The following is a 19727-nucleotide window of genomic DNA, read 5'->3' as shown; positions in this document are numbered from 1 at the left end:
TCCAAGAACCTTAGGGACCATGGCTGTGGCATAGCCAGCCCCTTTGGCACGGCGCTGCTGTGCTCTGGAGACGGCCTTCTGGATGCTCTGCCTGGCAGTCGTGCCCCTCAGTAGCGAGGCGTCAGCAGCGGTTGTCTTCGGCAGTGGCTGGAAGACCAGCAGCTTTGCTCCCTTGCTTGCTTCCAGGCTGTGCCGCTCAGGTGCTCTGGGGAGTCCCTGTCCTTCTTCCATGCCCTGCCCTGCGAAGGGCATCTGGAATGGCTGTGGCTGTCTGTGAGAGTGGATTTGCCTGGGACGCTCCAGGATTTCAGAAGAATTCGAGCTGGAGTCTTGGTCAAACTGATAAGCAAAAAAGCATTCCAGGGTGCAGAAAACCGTGCTGACAACTTCTCTGGCGAGCTTGTCCAGGGAAGGCTGTGAAGCTGCTGTTTCAGTATGCCATGATTTCTCTTCCATCGTATTGCCCACTCGGGTGGCTCCTCCGGCTGCTGGCCCTGGCTCGGATGCTTGGGACGTGGTGGATGCAAAACGCTTCCCCAAGATCTCCAACATGGTCGCTACAAGGCCTTTGGCCACCCGTGCCATTTCCTGCACGCGATCTGGAGGAGAAGTCTCCAAAGGCTCTGCTCTTTGGGCGCTGGCACACAATCTTGCTCTGATCACCAGAGAAGACCTCTTCAGCATGGAGACCAGCTGATCCCGAGGAGCCCTCAGCCTCTTCAACAGTGCGCGCACCTTTGCGTGAGCCACCTGCTCCAGCTTCTGGGCTTCTGCTGCAGTTGGTTGTTCCAGCGCAGCTCTGAACACGCTGTCTGCAGCAACGTCAGGCTTCCTCTTGGAGTCCACATCACTGCGGACCCTCCCAGGCAGCTTGGCACCTTCCCATGCCAGCTTGCGCTGGGTGGAGGGTTGGCCCTGCTCCAAAGCTGCTTTCACTCCTGTGCGTCGCCTCGATCTCAGGGAGGTCTTTGTGCTCTTGGGTGGAGGTGGGCAAGATGGTTTTCCAGGCTGCAGCAGCTGCTCTTCCAGGCCAGAAGTGTCGCTCGGCTCTGGCAGCCTGGGGCCGTCCTTTGCTTTGGCCAGGTGCTGCCAATGGCTTTCCTGCGACGTGACACGAGGCTGTGGCTCGCTGCTGCCTGGACAGGTGCTCAGGCCCCTGCGTGCCGATGCTTCCTGCGGGCCCGGGCCAGCGCTCGGCTTCAGCCACGCGATGAGGGCCCGAGGGAAGGGCTTCTCTCGGGACTCGTCCTGCTGGCCCGTGAGCTTCCTGCCCGTGCCCACCCCACATCCTGCGCCAGCTGCGCTCCCATAACAGAAGAGAGCGTTTCTGCTCTTTCCTTCTTGCTCTGTCCCTTCCCCCAGCTTTGCCCTGCTGACGACTGGCCCTGTCCCTGCCCTCGCCCAACAGCACAGCTTGCTAAAGTAAACAGAAGCGCTCAGCACTGCTCGCCTCTCTGCTGCACGTTCCCTGTGAGGGTGGCTCTGGGGATTTCAGGGTCCATCGCCGGACGATGACGGGACAGAGGCGGGTGCGGGTTACAGAGCCTGAGGGACGGCGTCCCGCGCTGCCGCTGCCCGGCCCCGAGCCCTTCGCGCAGGGGCGGCCCGGGCAGAGCCCTCCCGTCGCCGCACGGCGGCCCCGAGAGCCGCGGCCCGGTCGCCGCCGGGAACCCCCGCCGACCCCGCGCAGGAAGAGGCGGGAGCCCGCCGCCGCCCTGCCCTTCCGGCCGCCCCGCGCAGGCGCAGCCCGCGGCGCTGGGCCGGAGCCAGGCCGGAGCCCGGCCGCGCTGCCATGGCGCCGAGGCGGCGCCGGGCCCTGCCCGCCGCGGGCTCCCTGCTGCCGCTGCTCTGCGCGCTGCTCCGCGCCGCCGCCGACACCAGCACCGGCCGGGTAGGGCTGCGAGCGGGAGGGGCGCCGGGCGGCTCCGCGGGGCGCCTGGGGCCGGGCGGTTCGCCGTGTGGGCCGGCGGGAAGGCTGGGCGGGCGGCGGTTCCTCGGCTCCGCCGCGCCCGGCTCCCGCCCGCCAGAAGCTGCCCAGCCCGGCGCGCAGGCCCGCGGCCGGTGGCAGCTCCCGCACTTGTGCCCGCGCGGGCGAATGCGGCCGACCCCCCCTCCCCCCACCCCCGGCTCCGCGGCCCTGGGCGGGATCGGGGCGCGGGGGGCAGCCCTGCTCCGGCGGCGTGGGAGCTCTGCCCTTGCTGCTCAAGGACGGCTGGTTGTGGTCAGCGCGGAGGGCCGCGCGTCGGAGGGCAGCGCCGGGCGCCGGGGCTCTGGTGGCAATGTCCGGTCGCCGGGCGGTTTTGCAGCTTGGCTTAATCTGGAGCCCGTGGCGGTGGCTGGGTCGGGCAGCGCTGTGTGCCCGCTTCCTGCAGCTTTGACAGGCCCAGGGGCTGCCTCGCGCCTGCTGTCTCCTGCTTTGGGAGCAGGGCCTGGCTCTCTTCCCAATGGATTGGTAGGGCAAGGGGGAACGGCTTTAAACTAAAAGAGGGCAGCTTTGGATTGGATATTAGGAAGAAATTCTTCACCATGAGAGTGGTGAGGCCCTGGCCCAGGTTGCCCAGAGGAGCTGTGGCTGCCCCCTCCCTGGCAGGGTTCAAGGCCAGGCTGGATGGAGCTCTGAGCACCCTGGTCTGGTGGAAGGGGTCCCTACTCATGGCAGGGTGGTTGGAACCAGATGATCTTTAAGGTCCCTTCCAACCCAAACCATTCTATGATTCTGGATTCTGGTATCTTCTTATTGCCACAAAGAAATGGGGATTTTTCTCCCTCTTGTGCTCCTGCTGCCTGGAGCCCCGTTCTCGCTGCTGTGTTGCGTTAAGAGAAGCTTCTCTTCTCTCCCCTGCTCTGAGTGATCAGGCTGCCAACGTGCGAGCAGTGCACACAGATGATTTGTCAGCGCTTGTGTGTTGAGGACTGTGTCCTGCTGGTCGGACGGATTGTCCTCATGGCTGGAAAAAGCTTATGGGATGTGTGTCGATCTCATAGTAGTCCTGGCCTAAGTATTGAATCAGAGGGCTGGGGTACTGGCCAGAAGAGACAAACACTGGGGAGCGTGCATGGGAAATCATGGTGAAAAGTTCATGAAGGCAGGCCTTCATTGAGGTTTTATTGGCATTTGCACTTAATGGTGAATTAGTGTTCCTTTTTCTTGTGGTATCAAAGTGAGGGGGGGAGGAGAGGGGAGGAAAAAGATATCGTGAATTAATTTATGTTTTTGAAAATGCTGTCCTTAGCATTTTGACAAGTGGTCTTGTCTACAGCTGCGTTTTGGGGGGGAGGCGGGGAAAAGGGACAAAGCTTGTTGAGGAGAGTTGGCTGTTTTCCTGTTCTGACAATTTGCTACATATCTGCTGTTAGTAGAGGAAAAGTCCATCCCACCAGAGTCCCTGCAAACTTTCCGAGTGTGTTTTTTGGGTTTTTTTTGGTGTGGGGTGGGGGCGTTGGTTGTTTTTAAAGAAATGCTCCTGTGCTCAGTGGAGGCGTAAAACTGAACGTGTGTTTGTGGGGATTGCCCAGGCCTGTTAAGCTGTTTGCTTGGAGTGATGGTCCAGAGGCAGCAGTCAGTGGTGGGCAGTAGATCGTTGGAGCGTGCTGCTGTGGGGACTGAGAAATCTCCTGGGGACTGAGAAATCTCCTGGTGCCAAGGTGACAGCGTGCACTGGAGGTCTCTGGAGCAAGGACAGAGTTTTTTGGGCATTTCTGGTCCTCCAAAGACCTAAGTGTACTCCAGTTAATCAGTAGGGATGATGGCCATTTTTAATTGGCAGGTCTGCATTGTCCTGTCAGGACAGGTGATATTAAGTTGGATCTTCAGCCCTCCCCGGGGATCAGATGATATTACCAAACCTAACAAAAAAAAAGAGAGGTGGTTCAGTTTTTTTGGGCTAGTTCATCACTTTTTCTTTTGAGGAAATGTTCTGATCTGTTAAGTTGAAAACTTGCCGTGGCATCTTACCATCTGTTTCTTTCTTTTTCAGGGTTGGTTAAAAACTTACGGCTACTTGCTTCCATCTGACAGCCAAATGTCTGCCTTGCAGTCGGGAAAAGCTGTGCAGTCTGCAGTTGCCACTATGCAACAGTTTTATGGGATCCCAGTAACAGGAGTTTTGGACCAGACAACTATTGAGTAAGATTAACGTAGGCTAATTTTGTCTTTCCCTTTTTTAACGCAATGTCATATTACCTAGGTAATTATTCCAGCTACAAGAAGTCCTCAAAAGGGATAGGTTTGACTGACTCTGCCAGAGAACTCTTGATTATTAAAAGGTGTCCCTAACGAAAACATGTGGACAAATCCATCTTTTCTTTTTGCCAGTAGTACTGTTTGCAAGTGTGAGGAGAATCTCTTGATAAATGTCATTCTTTATACATAGATCCACATTGCTGGTGCACAGGCAAGGCATGAATCCTGTGAGCTTCTGGAAGTGGAGAACATCAAAGGGTTTCATTTATTTCCATCTCTGTCTGGATTTAGATAAAAATTTGGCTCCACAAATGGCTTCTAAGGTATTTCTTATTTAATTGGAGATGTGGATCTCTGTAGATGCTGTTTGTGGAGATCTGTAGTTCCGAGCTGGAGAGCTGTTGTAGTCTGACAATAGTCAAGACTACTTAGTTGTCAATAGTTGCTATTTGTTGGACATTAGATGCTCGCTGCTGTATGTTGACCATGTGTTAGTTATTTGTGATCTGTGTTGGTCTAGATCACTTAGGCTGGAGGGACTTTGTTCTTTGAAGGTTGTTGCCTCTGGTCTGCTCTTCAGTGTGTACTGGGAAGTGTGGCGCGGAAGCAGTGCCGGTCGCCTGGGTGTTGTGCATCGGCTGAATCTGTCAGCTGTTGGCCTGGGCTAGGGGAGCATCTGTTGGCTGAAGCAGAATGCAGAGAAGGTCTTACTAATGCTTCCTGGGGGAAAGAAGCATCTTACGGTGAGCAAAAAAAGAAAGCACAAATAATAGAACTTGCTTAGGCCCTGTCTGAAAGTTTTCCCTTGACCTTTTCTTATCCTTTAGTAGTCCGTTTTAGAGTGTGCTCTGCCTAGTTCTTCATCTCTCGTGTTATGGCACTCTGCTGGCAAAAGGGACAAGGGGGCACAAAGTAACCAAATAGTGTGAAGAACAAGGGTTTGGTTATATGCCTGCCAGTCTACAAGAAGAGGGAAAAACAAAATAAATCAGTAAATTAAGCAGGAGAGAATCATCCTGGACTGGGAGTGCCTCTCCAGTGAATGCAACATTCCCTCCTTTAGCTCACGGGAAAAGTCCCTTGTTCTCCATTGAGGGACTGAGAAAATCTTGTTTGTTTGCTTTTCAAATGAGTTGAAAGTGAAATGCTTTTTAAAGGTGGGGATTTTGCACCCGAGATCTCTTTGACATTAAAAACAGAGTTTGTAAGTGAATGCTGAAGGAGAGCCAGAAAACAGCGTTGTTTATTTGCAGTTGGGATGCTTATGAGTTGGAGGGGAGTGGGGGAAGAATGGCTATGATATTGGGGTGCTAGTTTGGAAAGTTAGGGAGCTGCTTCTGCTGCTGTGTGGGTGAAAGAGGAAGGGAGCAAACTGCGTGTGGGAGTCTCTGCTTTAGTAAATGAAAGTATTTTTCTGGACGAAAGAAAGGTGTTGCCCATATTTTACTGAGTTTCTTGATGGACAGGGGTTGATTGGTGCATGGACACCCGAAGACTGATGGGTGAAAAACTTAGGTGGCTCCCTCATCTAAAACTTGAGTCTCCAGCAGCTGGAAACCTCAGCTGCAACCAGACACGGGTGTGCTCCACAGGCATGTTTAGCTGCTCTACCTCCGTCTGTCCTGAATCCGTGGGTCCATATGTCGTATGGCAGGGTGGAGCAGGAGTACCTACCTAGAAGTTAGGTGAAAGCAAAAAGAGGTCCCAGTTGCTGTTAGCAGTGAGCCTGTGTTTTGAGTTGGAGAGGAATGTCTGGCTGGGCCGTGTTGGGCTGTCGCGTCCTCAGTCCTGGTTGGGGAAGCTGAGCAAAAGCAGAAGAGCTGGCAAGGCAGGCTGGCTCTGAGAGCTCTGAATTTCTCAGGCATTTGCTAAGCTGTTACTTCAGTCTATGTTATGAGTTTTGAAATTGCAATTATGCATTTTTCTGTCAGTGTCATACGCTCTGTCCCTTTAAAGTGACGGAGTGTGAAGTTGTTACTTTTTGTGGTTTCTTTGTTAGACAACAAATTCTGCGTATTCTGTTTACACTTATTATGGAGGCCTAAAGTTTTTAATCTCCTTCCCCACGCACCCCCAAATCCCGAGCTTGTTCTTTTCTCCAGGAGTGGTACCCAAGTGTGTGAAAGCCGACATGCAGGTGCTGCCAGTGGGAGTGGGAAATGGGAAGGAACACCACCATTGGTGATGCTTACTGGTCCCCGAAAGGAAGGTGGAGTGAGGGGTCCTTGAGCAGAGGGGCTGTCTTGAGGTAGCAGGTTGAGGATAAGTAGTTTCCTGTAAGGAGAGCAGGGGAGGGTATGTGAAACAGCCTCCTCATACCGTGCAGCCGACAGTGCTTCAGCAAACTGTGTGTGTGCCTGCAGCTGATGGGTCGAGTTGTTGTTTCGCTCCGCAGCTAGGCAAGGGTGTGGTGCTGGGAGAGAAGGCGTACTAGCTCCTAGCAAAAGCAGGGACCCTTGTGTTTGTCGTAATCAATCACGTGGCCCTGGAGGGAACCAATAGTCTGACTTGTGTTGGAAGTGTCTTGTGTATCTTGTGCTTTGTCTTGAGCCTGTTGTGTGGGTCCCTCACCTTGGGATGGGCGGCTGGTTAAAGATACCACTCCCACCAGCTCAATAGTAGGTGATGGAGAGTGACAGCTTCCTCTGTTGAGGAGAGTCTTGTGGAGGGCTCGGAGCCTGAGCTGGGGAAAGCAGCTGTATCTGAACAAGAGCTGGATGTCACTGCGTTTGGAAATTACCTGTTTTCTGCATGCCAAGCAGCTGGAGGAATGCATTAGTCTATGTGTAAGCAGTGTCAAGTATAAATTTTGATGATGCAGTGTTATTGGTGCCCCCATTTAAAACAAAAAGGGGGGGGGGAGCAACCATAAGTATCTGAATCCGCTTCAAGTAATTGTCTTTTGTTGTTTCTGATATGATGTGTCTTTATAAATCCCCTGGAACACAGAAAGGGTTATCCAAACTGCTCAGTAGAGAATGGCTGTCAAAAAGCTCATCAAAGAAGATCAGTGGCAGCAGGCTAAAGCTTTGTGGTTATTTTGTCATAGATCTGCCCTGCTGAGAACAGAAGAGATGGCTGAAGTTGTACCCTGGCCCATGTGATTAGACTAGGGCCCATATGTCTGGGAAGTAAGTTGAACTGGGGAACTGATCAAGATAAACATTCTCAGCTTGACATTAGCACAGGCTGCTGACAGCTTGGGTACTGCCTTGCTCTAACCCAGGTAGATGGACTTTTTTACTAGTTCTGTTTCAGAAAGTGTGTAGCTGAGCTCTGGAACAAATGGTGGTAGAGTATGGGGGTTCAGACAGGCCTAAGCGTAGTGGGGTTGACAGAGGAGTTAGGCAGCCGTGCATAGCGTAAGTCTGTTGGCAGCTCTGCAGATGTGGATACCTTGGAAGCTTTGGCTCAAGAAGCCCTTAAAACCCAGGGTTCAGGTATCATAGCTTGCCTCTGGAACAGCCCTGTGCCCTGGCCAGTGTCCACACCTTGTGATGGAGCTGGCACAGGGGCAGGGAATTTCATTGTCTTTGAGGGAATTAACTTTTGATCAGGTCTCTGTGCAGTTCTGATTGGCCTTGATAGCATGGGACTAATCTGTGGGAGGGCTGATGTCCTGCAGTCCGCTCAGCGTAGGGCAGGTGTTGGGAAGGGGCAGCTGCTCTTCATCCACGGAACAGATGTTGAGGTGTGAGGGACTTGGCAATGTATTGCCAGTGTGTCAGCATAGCTAGCGCTGTCCTGGGAAGTCTGGTGACTTGCCCGACGCATCCATGGTGGTTTGGCAGCACTCCCCTGTTACCTCTTTGTCTTCTAGATGACATTAGTGAAGGTAAAACAGAAGGTCATTTTCTGACTGTAATCAGGCTACTGGACTTCTCGTGAAGCTCAGGAGGTGAAAACCTAATTCACACTATGGTTTGTGTAAGGTTGTGCTAAAAACTCTATCGTATCATATGACTGGATTTTATTTTTTTTTAATACTCAGGGAGTATCTAGGAGAATACAGGCTATGGTAAGCCTAACATCTCTCTAGCAAAGTGGTAGAAGTGATGCAAGAGGACACAAATAAAGGACACTTGGAAAAACACAGTGTATGGAGGTTGAGTTAATGTGGCTTTTCTAAAAGCAAGCCTTAGATGTACTGCTTTTCTTTGAAGGTGGCAGCAGTTGTGTGGGCAAGACAGATCTGATTTCCACAGGTTGCATAGATTTCTGAAGGACGTACCGTAGTGATAAATGTAAGGTAATGTAAGTGGGGAAGATCTGTGCTAGCTTTGTATACACAGCTTGGGTTCTTGTCAGGTACAGTATGATATGTATAACAACTCTCATTTGCTCTGTTCTTGGTGAGGAGAAGATGACAGATGACTGCACTGAAATTTGTAAGCACCCGGAGTTTTTACATCTAGGACGTGGACTAAGGAAGAGTCAGCTGCTTGGCTACCTGAGCTGGGAGCAGGTGTGTGTGCTGTGAAGGAATGTTCTTGTGAGGCTGTACAAGGCAAAGTGTCCATCTATTTGTTTTTTATTTAAAAGGTGTCCCAGAAATAAGTCTTGTGAACCATCTACTAGCGATGGGAAAACACTCAGGTGTGGGGCTGATGTTTTTGGTAGAGAAGATGTACATTGTTTAGGCTCAAGCATGTGGGCGCATATGGACTACTTGCTGTTGGCTGGGTGCAGCTGATGGAGGAATGTCTGCATTTGGAAGCCAAAAGTTGTCCCCAGGTGGCCAGGGATGTGGAGGAAGCTCTACTAAGGAGAGGGGAGAGAATCTGGTGTCCTGTGTGAGAAATCTGCCAGGACTGGCTACGATGCTCTTCTCGTATGTGACCAGGTAGTGGCATGTTTCTGCACCCCGTGTCCTGCATAGTGTTCTTAAGGCATTGTGTCACAGTGGACGCTTGCCTTTGCCATTGGAGTAAAGGATCAAATGCATGAAATGCCTGAAGAGCATCAGTGGCAATGTCCTCAGCAGCAGCCCAGCCAGGAGGCTGGGGGCAGTGCCAGTGTGCTTGGAAGTCTGTGGCCAGAGACTGCTTGCATTGTTCCTGGGCTCTGGTCTCCTGTCCTGGGCTGCACTGCACAGTCCTAAAGGCTGTGACTGGGGCAGAAAGTTGCTGTGCTGGGACCTTTGGATACCAGTACCCATATTTGCTCTGTCTCTGTCTCTTTTCACCGCTGCTGCCGCATGCAGTGATGGGCAGATTTGTTCCTCCATAAGCCACTTTTGACTCCTCTGGAGTGTGTCCACGCCAGCAAGTGGGATAACATTCTGGGATACAGGCTGTTTCTCCTTGTCACAGAATCATTTAGGTTGGAAGGGACCTCTTAAGATCATATACTCCGATGCCCTGCTCAAACAGGGACAGCTGGAGCAGGTTGCCCAGAACCATATCCAGTTGGGTTTTGAATGCCTCCAAGGGTGGAGACTAGCACTTCTCTGGGCAACCTGGACCAGTGTTCAGCCACCCTCAAGCTAGTGCAAGAAACAAGCAAAAGGTCTGGTGAGGCTGGAGGTAGGGGAGGAGACCTGTCTTCTCTGGTAAGAGTGCGTGGATCCCTGTGCAAGGGACAGCGTCCTTTGCTCTTCCAGTTAACCTGGGCATAGAGGCAGGAGATTCCCACATCGTGAATGACATCAAAAGAGTCAAGGGGTGTGGGGAGGACTGAACAGAATTTGGTGACTGACCCACAGATTGGGGTGATCTGTTCTGGTTGTTAGAGGTGCAGGCCTTAGTCGTTATCCAGGAGGGTCGTATTTGCACTATTCAGTCTTACCTAGTAAGTTATGGATTGGAGCTTTTTTTACTGGCACAGGAGCACTTTAATAAGTGGAGAGTGGATAGGGTAGGTGACAGGAAAGTTTGATCCTAGTGCACATGCAATTTTGATCTGGGTCTATTTTGTGGCATTATTATTAAGCTCTTGTCAAGCATAAAGGCCAGCTGGTCTGGTGTCTGTGTTTCCAAAAGTGAGAACGAATTCTTTCTGGCGTGCTGAGGTGTGTGGGTTGCTGGCAGAGGTGGGGTGCACAGCTCTGTGCAGAGAGTGTAAAACCGAGAGAAGGAAGACTGAGCCTTTCGCAGTGTCTGCATTGGCCATCCCGCAGAGGTCTTCCAGTCACCCCCTGAGTTCTTTTGAATCTCTTTTCCAAACGCTTTGTTAGCTTGCTTTTTCTTTCCTTCTCTTCCAGGTGGATGAAGAAGCCTCGATGTGGAGTTCCAGATCATCCCCACCTACGCCATAGCCGGAGGAAAAAGCGGTATGCGCTAACTGGACAAAAGTGGCGGCAGAAGCATATAACCTACAGGTATAGCCCCCTCCCTGCCCTTTCTTCTTTGGGGAATAAAATGTTCTGTACTTGTTTGTGGTATACAAACTTTGTAAGTATTTTAAAAACTGGATTTTCCCTGTAATGCCTGCTCCAGGCTTTCATTCTCAGAATGTGGTGGAGGGGATCAGAGCACTGGAGTAACTGAAGAGTCTATTCTCAGTTAGAAAATAACCGGTCAGTAAAGATGCCAAAATCCCAGCCATCAGTTCTGTAATTTTGGCAGGAAAATCCTAGTAAGCCCCTTTCTGTTCCTTTAGAACTCTAAGGCTCTGGCCCTTAGCTCACGTGTCGTCTTTAACAAACCGTGAAAGCAGAAGGAATACCATTGTGTAAAGGCATGATGCTTTCTCCCTCTACTGATGTGCAACATTTTACTGAATACTTATTTTTGCAGAGGTTTTACTTTTGCTCATGTAGTAGAACTCTTGCTTTTGCCCAGCACTGGGCCTGCTGAGGCAATATGCTGAAGGGGGTTGTGGCTTCAGATGAGGGTTATGTAGCAGCGATTGTTTCTCAGAGATGTGTTTTGTTTGAGTCGCTTAGGCCCTTAGCTTTTGAAAGGCAATTGCCGAGTGATGCCAATGGAAGTTTCTGATAATAAGAATATCACTTCAAAATAAAATTAAACCCCTCTCTACTTGAAAGTATAGCCTTTTAATTTTTTTGGAGGGGGAAAGGAGGTTGCAGAGGAGTACAAATTAGGAATGTAGACATTAAGGAGAATGTATGGGCGAGCAAGGCTAAGACAGAAAGAAAGTCTGTGGTGAAGAGGTAGAAATATGAGTGACCAGCATGGGGAAGGTGCCAGAATGTGTAGGAAGAGGTATGATGGTGTGAAGGGAAAGGGAGTCAGGGGCTGGGGCACTGTAGTGCTTCTGCCAAGAGCCCTGAGAGAGGAGGAGGAGGATTCTTCAAGTAACAGTGAGGGACTGCAGGGACTAGGAGGGAGTAGTTCTGGGAACTAGTTCAAAGCTTCCACCAATAATCATTTCTTTAACTCAAATTGTAAAGGGACACCTTCCGTATGTGAAGATCTGAGAGTCAGACCCTGCTTCTGAGCTCTTTTGGACCTGAGGGAAGGCTTGTGTATGATCATATAAATCAAACATACCTTAAGCTTATGCCTAGCCACAGGAAGCAGGTTGGCAGATGGCTTCACTTCTGCCTTTGCCCAACTAGTAGTTGTGTAACTTCCCAGTCTCAGTGTTTGTAGTGTGCCATTCAAGTGACATGTATTGTTTTACCATGGAGTGTGTTACGGTGTCTTTCATCTGTCAATCGTTATGTTAAATTGAGCCGGTTTCATTAAAGACTGAAAGCTGTTTCCATGACAGATATTTCATATTCCGCAAGCCAAGTTTAATAGGTCTTGAGCCTATTAGATGCACACACAAAAAAAAAACCCTGAACAGCACTTTTTAAGCTTAAGTTTACAATTATGGGAAATTTATATGCAGTTAAACTCTCCTCCCACTCCCAGCTCTGTGTCATCACCTGTCATGGACTGGGTTGCACAAAACTGGCAGGTCCAGCACTCCTATGAACTCTCAAGAATTTGAGTAATCCTGAGAATGAAGCTGCTCATATAAGGAAGGTTGTACCATTTACTGAAAGGTTTGTTTCTCAAGAAGAATTTGAGTAGTCAGTTTTTTTCATACACTGGATTCCACTTTTAACATGATAATTTCAGATAAAATCTGAAGTAATTTACATTTTTAAACTAAGTATCTTAGCTGTCTACACCAGAATTTGAAAGGCTGTCAGGTTTTTAGGAAGCAATGCAAGATCAACCAAAGTATTGGAAAGATTCTTATTAATAAATGTAGACTTCAGATCAGGGCTGTAGTTTTGTTGGTAACTTTATTTGTAACAGCAAAACTTTGCATGCGTAAAGTAGTGTCTACAAAAAGTAAAGACTGTTTGGAAATGGAAAATGTGTAGATGTGGCTATGTATTGGAATTATGATAAGAAGTCTGGAATGTATTCTGCCAATTGAAACAACCCTTCTTTCTCGTTCACACAGTGTACACAACTACACCCCCAAGGTTGGAGAGATTGATACGAGGAGAGCCATTCGTCAGGCGTTTGATGTTTGGCAGAGAGTGACACCGCTTACCTTTGAAGAGGTCCCTTACCATGAAATTAAAAATGACAGAAAGGAGGCAGATATTATGATATTTTTTGCTTCTGGTTTCCATGGAGACAGTTCTCCGTTTGATGGAGAAGGTGGATTCCTAGCTCACGCTTACTTTCCTGGACCAGGAATAGGAGGAGATACTCACTTCGATTCAGATGAGCCATGGACGCTTGGAAATTCTAATCATGATGGTAAGAGTGCAGGTCGTTTTTCAGAACAAGGAGAAGTTGAAAGTAGACATTGACAGGCTTGCAACGAGAAAGTATTTGGTTAGTGGAGCTTTCGCCTCCCATACAATGGTTCAGATGTTTTCTAAAACATGCGTTCTGTCTTAAATGGGTAAATAATTCTGTTAGCAAGTTTGTGACTCTGCATGCCTCTGTGCACGTGTGTGACTGTTGAGGAGCGAACAGAAGTGTGCGTCCGCTGGCTTTTTACGTCTCTCAAGATTTGGACCACAGTTGCTACAGAAGCCACGACTCTGGGAGGGGAAAGGTGAACCAGACAGTGTTGAAATGTAAGCTCCGTATCTCATGGAATACTTAACAAGGGCAATTAGAGTTAGTTGTAATGGTGAACAGAAAGTTGAAAGAGTGAAGACGTTTGAATGTCAAGTCATTTTGATCCATACTTGTTTTCCCACAGTCTGAGTGTGGTCAGAATTCCTCCCATCAGAGGCTGGGCTGGCTGATCTGTTAAGGAAGACTGATGATTGGGACGACTGTTTTTGTGGTATTAAGCAATGAGGAGTTTCTGTGTCTTTCTAGCTTTATCTTACTCTCTAGTGGCAATGAGCACTTTCTGATCTATTTTCAAACCTTTGATTGAGAATAGTGAGGACTTGTAGAAAGTTTAAGCTGGAAAACCAGAATTCTACAGTGGCCTCAAAATGTCACTCCAGTTTCCACAGTCTCAGTGAACTGGGAAGGGCACCGTGTCTTGAAACCTTCAGGGATTCAAAATCATGTTTTGAAACATTTCATAAGAATTAGAAGTTTACTTGGAATGTAAATATGGCTTGATTTTTAAACTGTATGAAAACATCGTGGCATTGTTGTGGCCGTGATGTCTAAGGACACGTGCAGAGGTGATGACTTTCAGTAGACCAAACAGTGTAGTTTGAAAAGGAGGAAAGTTTTCAGGCATGCCACCCACCTTCAGGCCTGACCTAAAAGTGACATCCATTCTCTCAGAATGGAATGCAAATTGAGAAAATCCATCAGCGTTTAGAGTTGGTGTCTTACAGATCGTCTTTGAAAGGAAATGGAGCTGGCAAGTTCGATGCGGGAATGCTAATTTGTAGGAAGGCAGAAATGATACGATACTTGTCTTCTCAGGGAAGGAGAAGTGATGTTTCCTGGCATGTTTAAATGACTAGATTAGATGTGGGCAGAGAAAGAGAGAGGTTATAGCCTGTGGGATGGGGAGGGTGGTGGTGTGGAGAGTGTGGGAGGCTGTGTGGCAGAGAAGCAGAGTCTTGCTATCTTGAAATGGTATGAATTTTTGTTCCTAGGTTTGTGGCTGGAGGGCAGTTTATAAGTTTGCCAAAAGGATGAGGACTGACAATCAGAGACTGAGTGGTTACCTCATGAAAGCTGCTTTTGCAGCAGTTAGGTGTGTTTGTACTTTATCAGTGGTCTGTGCAAGTTCAGTCTGGTTTTAGTAGCTGTTTGATCTCAACTATGGGTGGTCAGGGTGGCTGGTGTGCTGGACATGACAGCCCAGGTGAGCCCAGGTATGGGACCAGGGTGCACTGCTGTCTGGTGTAGAAGGTCCTTACAGGAAGGTGGAAGGCCAGGTTTTTACAAGTTCTACTTGGGGTTTTTTGTCCTTTTTTTTTTTTCTGCACTAAAAGTTTCGTTCTGATGATAAGCTTAGCAAGGTTGGGTGGCAGCTTAAAGACTGGCAGGGATAACTGGGAAAATTTTTCCACTGGAGAGGATGTTCTAACATAATCACTTTTTTTTTTGGGGGGGTGGTGGTGGTGTGGTGGTGGTGTGTATAGTTTTTAGGATGGTGTTTGAGAGCAATGTATACAATGAGTAGAGGGTCTCTGTTTTATAAAAGCTATTTTTGATGCAGTATCCATGTGGCTTTTTCAAAACGATGATTGTACTGGGTGACTGTCATGAGTAGTGTCCTCAAAGTGCCTGTAATTGGTACTTGAGGGACTGGTGTGCACTCAGAGAAAATTTATAGGAAAATTGATAGGAGAGTTGAGATTTCCATTCCAGAGGATAAATGTCGTTTGTGTATTTGTTTTCAAATAGCTGAGACCAGAGACTGGGTGGCACGGTTATTTGAAAACTCTTTAGAAATAGTCACCAGTGAGGATGCTGAGAATGGTGGGGTCATATTTGTCCTCTCCCTCTGGGGGAAGCGCTGATGAGAGAAAGGGAATTTCATGTGTTGAGCATGACGGGTAAGCCTGTAGTCAGAGAGTTATAGATGCGAGTGTTAAATGGAAGGAATTTGGTTTTGCCTGTGTTCTTAGCCTTGGTATGCCAATGTGAAAATGTTCTGCCTCCTCAGTGGGTGACCCAGGCCTGTTTAGGAGGGTTCTTCCTTCTCTTTCACTATTGCTTGTCTTTGGAGCTCTCACTAGCTCCAGGTTCTCACCTCTGATGTGTTTTACTTGAAATGCTGTCAGCAGGTCTTAAAGAGTTTCTTCTTGGTGAGAGGTTTCCTGCACTGTGACCAGTTCACTGCCTTTTTTATTGGAAATAAGGTTTTAGTGAGGACGATACTGTCTTTTTAACTTGAAGTATTTCTTGAAACACAGTCTTACTTGTCCTTATGATACGTATTTTGGGGCAATGTGTTGTTCGGTCTGGAAGTGAAGAAGTCTCTCAGTGAAAGAATAAAAATGCCCTACCAGTAAATCAGTAGGAGATCTCTCATTTACTCAGATGCAGAAAAAGAACTGTTTTGGCCATTCAGCATCCATTCAATAATTGTAGAACTCTTAAAATAGCCATGAAGTAACAGTAGTGACTTTATGTCAACCCGAATGAAAATATCACCATGTAAAACATTCTGTTCCTGACAAGAATGTGTATTATTAGTTGAAGTGAATATTTGAACAACCTGCCTCAAAGCTCTCTGAGCCTTTCGACAGTTGTAAAGGTAAATCTCTGCTCAACAGAGCAGGATGCTGAAACTGGCACCGCAGGTCCTCAGAAGATTTGGCTGATCTGTTTAGTCCATATGGTTTCGTTACAAACCAGTACAGTCTGAGGCTTTGCTTTTGTTGGTCTACTTTTGTCTTACTGCGTTTTGGCTCCTGAAGAGTTTTTGTAAGTCCATGTTTGGATGCAGCTCTCGCCCCACACAAGAATTGTTTTTGAGTCTTCACTAGCAGTGCAAATTATATGGAAAAAAGCAAAATACTTCACATGAAGTCTCATCCAGTCAGAAAAATTGAAGAATGGTTTGAACAGATCTTTCTATGAAAACAGCTGTTTCTGATTTGTACATGGGGACCATGCTGTATCCTGTTGATGAAAGCTGCGATCTTGTAAAGATACCTTGTGGTAATCTGCTAGGGTTCATCAGCAATTTTATCACTCCAGCTAGTGGATAGTTAGTTGGGATTTATGTACTGATTATCATTTTGTATGATCACTGTTATACTGATTTTGCTCCTTGTGGACAGCATCACCATTACCATGACCCTTAAAAATATTAGTATAATCATAATAACTATGATGCTGTTGGTTGTCTTTCTGAGACTGTAGTAATAGGGGCACATGCAGCAACACTTCTGTTATCTTCTGCTGTGAAGAGTGATCCTGCGTAGGCTTTCAAAGTGAATTTAAAGTTTCCTTCCCCCTAGATACCGGTTACAGTTCCACTCATGCGTACGATTACTTTAGCCGAGTAATACTGTACGTTCAATTCATAATTGCTGATTTATCATCTTAATTGTACTGCCTTCTCTGGCATTCCCATGAGCAAGCTGTGGAAGATTAATTTAGATAATATTATGATGAGGATATGCAAAACCAGATAGGATGTGAACTCCTGGAGCAGTCCTTATTAACTGGGATCAGGGGATACAGAATCAATTTGTTATGTTTTCAGGTGAGAATGTCAGTGGGAGCAGCTGGAAGCATGAAGCAGAATTCAGAAGTACCAAAGCAAATCAGAGAAGTGATATGGCAAAGAGGAGGATGCAACTGAAAAAGAGGAGTGTGCTTTTACGTTTAGGGATAAAGCATGCACACAACCACACAAGGAGAAGCAACTGACATGGTCACAGTTGCGGGGACTAATGTTTTTCCTGAAAGTTGCTCCTCCATAGAAACGAAGGCAGCTCTTGGCCTGGAGCTTACCCCAGACTTGTAGCAGCAAGGGCTCCGGGCTGTTAGACTTTGATGTATGGTCACATAGAGGCAGTTGAAGTAGTTTTTGGAGTTGTCATGCTTTAGCAGTACATTGTGTGTAGCTGCTCGCAAGCCTCTTGGCTGCTTCGTCATGGAGTTGCATGTCAGTGCAAGCAGTCTTGGTATCCCAATTGCTTCATTACCAGAAGGGACATGAAAGGTGACTTTGCTCTACTTTCTCCAAGTCTTGGGCTTTTTTTACTCAAAATGTGCCATACAAGCAGCCAAGCCCACCTCAAGACTCACAGCTGCGGATGGACGTTGCTCACTGTAGGCAGCGAAGCCTGTGCCTGAAGCCGGGTGCGCAGACTGGGCCATGCTGGGATCTCTCTCCCTTGCTGCCTCAGTATCTTACCTGATGTGGCTCAAACATAGAGGTGCTGCGTGAAATCCATTATTAACTGACCAACTCGAGTATGTCCTAGCCTTTATGTGAAAAGAATTACGTATGTTTGTATCTCTAACAACAGGTCAGGAAGGAATCATGAGTGGCTGAAAGTAAGTTCTGGCAGTTTAAATATCCACATTACACATGACTGCTGTTACACCCCTCTGACAAGTCAAACGTTTGTTTAATCCAGGCTGATTTCAGGAAATAAATTTTAATCTCCAGTTCAACATTGCAAACAGTTATCAATAATAATCCCAGGCAAGTCTTCACGGTCTTTTAAAAGACCATTACTGTTGTACATGTTGTCAACACCATACCACTAAATACGTGGTGTTGACAACCCACTGCAGATACTAGCTTTGTAGCTATGTAGGTATGGCTGTATATAGCTACTAGTGATACTCCTCTGTTGGCAGTGACGATACTTGCTCTGTCACCATCACTGCGAACAGCAGTGCCTGTGTCGTGCTGGTGCTATTGGCGTTCCCCGTGGCTGTAGCAAGCGCTGCTGCTGCAGGGTGGGTGACCAGAACTGCCACTGCTGCGGCTGTCCCTTCTGCAGCGGCGGTACCTGGTGTCAGTCTTCCTGCGCAGTCCAGGTGTCGTTCCAAAACTTACGTGTGCCAAGCACCACTCTGGGTAGGAAATGCACTGAAGCAGTAGTAGAAGGCTGAAAGTGGAGCAGGATTGAGTTAGGGAAGATGTTTGGAGAACTTTGTAATGCTAAAGCAAGGTAAGTACTGAGGTATCCATGCCCTGCCAGGGATCACCGGAATTTTTTCTTTCAGCATGCCCAGAGTTAAGCTCTAAGACCCTCCCTATCATCTGCTCGCTGTGTGGCGTTGTAAGTGGGAGTGTGCCCAAGGGCAGCCGCTTCAGCTGCTTCAGGAAACAACCCCAGCTGACAGGTTACTCCTGTAGCCACTCTAGTGTAACTCAACTTCACATCAAGTTTGATCATTTTGCAGTTCACATTAATCTTTCAGTATCCTCTCTTCCAGGTATTCTCCCACGCTGTACAGCTTCACACCTGTGTCAAGTTCTCTTTGTAAATGTAGGATTACCACTGTGACTGCTCTTTAGATATTGGCAAGAAATGCTGAGCTTTGCTAACAGCGAGTAAACAAATGCTGTAATCATTGCAGCAAACATGTCCTCATAGATCCCGGTGGGTTCCTCCAGAGGCTTCTTTGGAAAGCTGCATGTTCCGGGCTTCTGAAGAGAAGCCAGCCAAGCAGAGTGCCAGCATTTACAAGATACTGCCAGAACTGATGCAGGAGAGGAGACCTCATGGGTAGCTTTCAGTGCCAAATCAGTGCGGGAGCTTCCGCAAAAGTTCTGGAGGAAAAGGGCTTGAACTACCTTCTGGGAAGGCTTCTGTTAGCCACAGAGGAGAGGAACTGGACAGATTTTTCTCTGCGATTCCACCAGAAGGACTAGCATTATTTCAGTGGGCAGCTACGTGGACAACAGAGCGAGCACCCCTGAAGCCACCATCTGGACGTCGCATATGTTCAGGAACCCAAGCAGGTTTTTCAGGACGGCCAAATACTGCCTAAGCTGACTAATGTGAATGTTGTGCAGGGATCTCAAGGAGAAAGTTTTGATTAGAGTAGCTAATTTTGAAGGAGAGTCTTACTGATAGCCAGTGCGCATGACAGCCTGTTGTACCTGTTGGTGGGGTTTGAGCTGGTGTTCAATCTGTCACTGTGTTCAAAGTGGCATCTTCACTGGAGATTTTCTATCCTGGCAGAATTAGTATCACAAACCTTCTTGATTCTTTTGACATTTGGATCCCTGTTCCTAAAGACTGGAATCTCTCTCACCTCTGTATTTACAGTGGAATTCAGTTGCACGAACAGGCATTTAGCCAGGCTTTGAGAGAGCCACTTGCCTGTCACAGCTTGGGCTGTTCTTGTTAAGAAATCAGGCGTGCCAAATTAATTTGAGCTTGAACCTGAATGTCCTGTACTCTATTCCTGCTATGAGTACAAAGTTCTTAAAATTGCCCAGGCACGTACTGATTTTCTGCCACAGCAGGGCCTCTCTGTCCCATTGGAGTCTGTCCCATTTAGATCACTGACCCTTGCCTTTATCCCTTTGGTCCATCTTAGGTGTTGGATGGAGGATGTCCCGTGCTTCTGTCACTTATTGCCTTTACTGTCACATCTGAGTACTTGAGTCTGCTCACTTGTCTTGAATGCCCTGGAAGTCATTAGAGATGCAATATGGAAGGTTCCTTCTCTAAAAACGCAGTTACTGAGCAATGTCACTATACTTGATGGAC

At 48.0% G+C, this 19727-nt stretch overlaps 1 protein-coding gene across 2 annotated transcripts in view; it reads left to right on the top strand.

Moving 5' to 3' along the window:
- The first annotated feature begins 1791 nt into the window (after nucleotides 1–1791).
- Nucleotides 1792–19727, top strand: part of MMP24 (matrix metallopeptidase 24) — a 46720-nt gene continuing 28784 nt past the window's right edge. The window contains exons 1-4 of one of the 2 annotated variants that reach the window (XM_075438901.1): nucleotides 1792–1891; nucleotides 3978–4126; nucleotides 10386–10502; nucleotides 12551–12855. In XM_075438901.1, the coding sequence (XP_075295016.1) occupies nucleotides 1793–1891; nucleotides 3978–4126; nucleotides 10386–10502; nucleotides 12551–12855 (670 nt within the window). In that variant the 5' untranslated portion in view covers nucleotide 1792. Of the gene's footprint in view, nucleotides 1892–3977; nucleotides 4127–8526; nucleotides 8649–10385; nucleotides 10503–12550; nucleotides 12856–19727 lie in introns of those variants that run through there. The other variant, XM_075438902.1, reaches the window with a different exon arrangement.

Source organism: Opisthocomus hoazin, chromosome 18 (genome assembly GCF_030867145.1).
Source record: "Opisthocomus hoazin isolate bOpiHoa1 chromosome 18, bOpiHoa1.hap1, whole genome shotgun sequence".
Taxonomy (NCBI): Eukaryota; Metazoa; Chordata; class Aves; order Opisthocomiformes; family Opisthocomidae; genus Opisthocomus; species Opisthocomus hoazin.
Note: the sequence above shows the minus strand (reverse complement) of the source record. Positions and strands in the feature narration are given on the sequence as shown.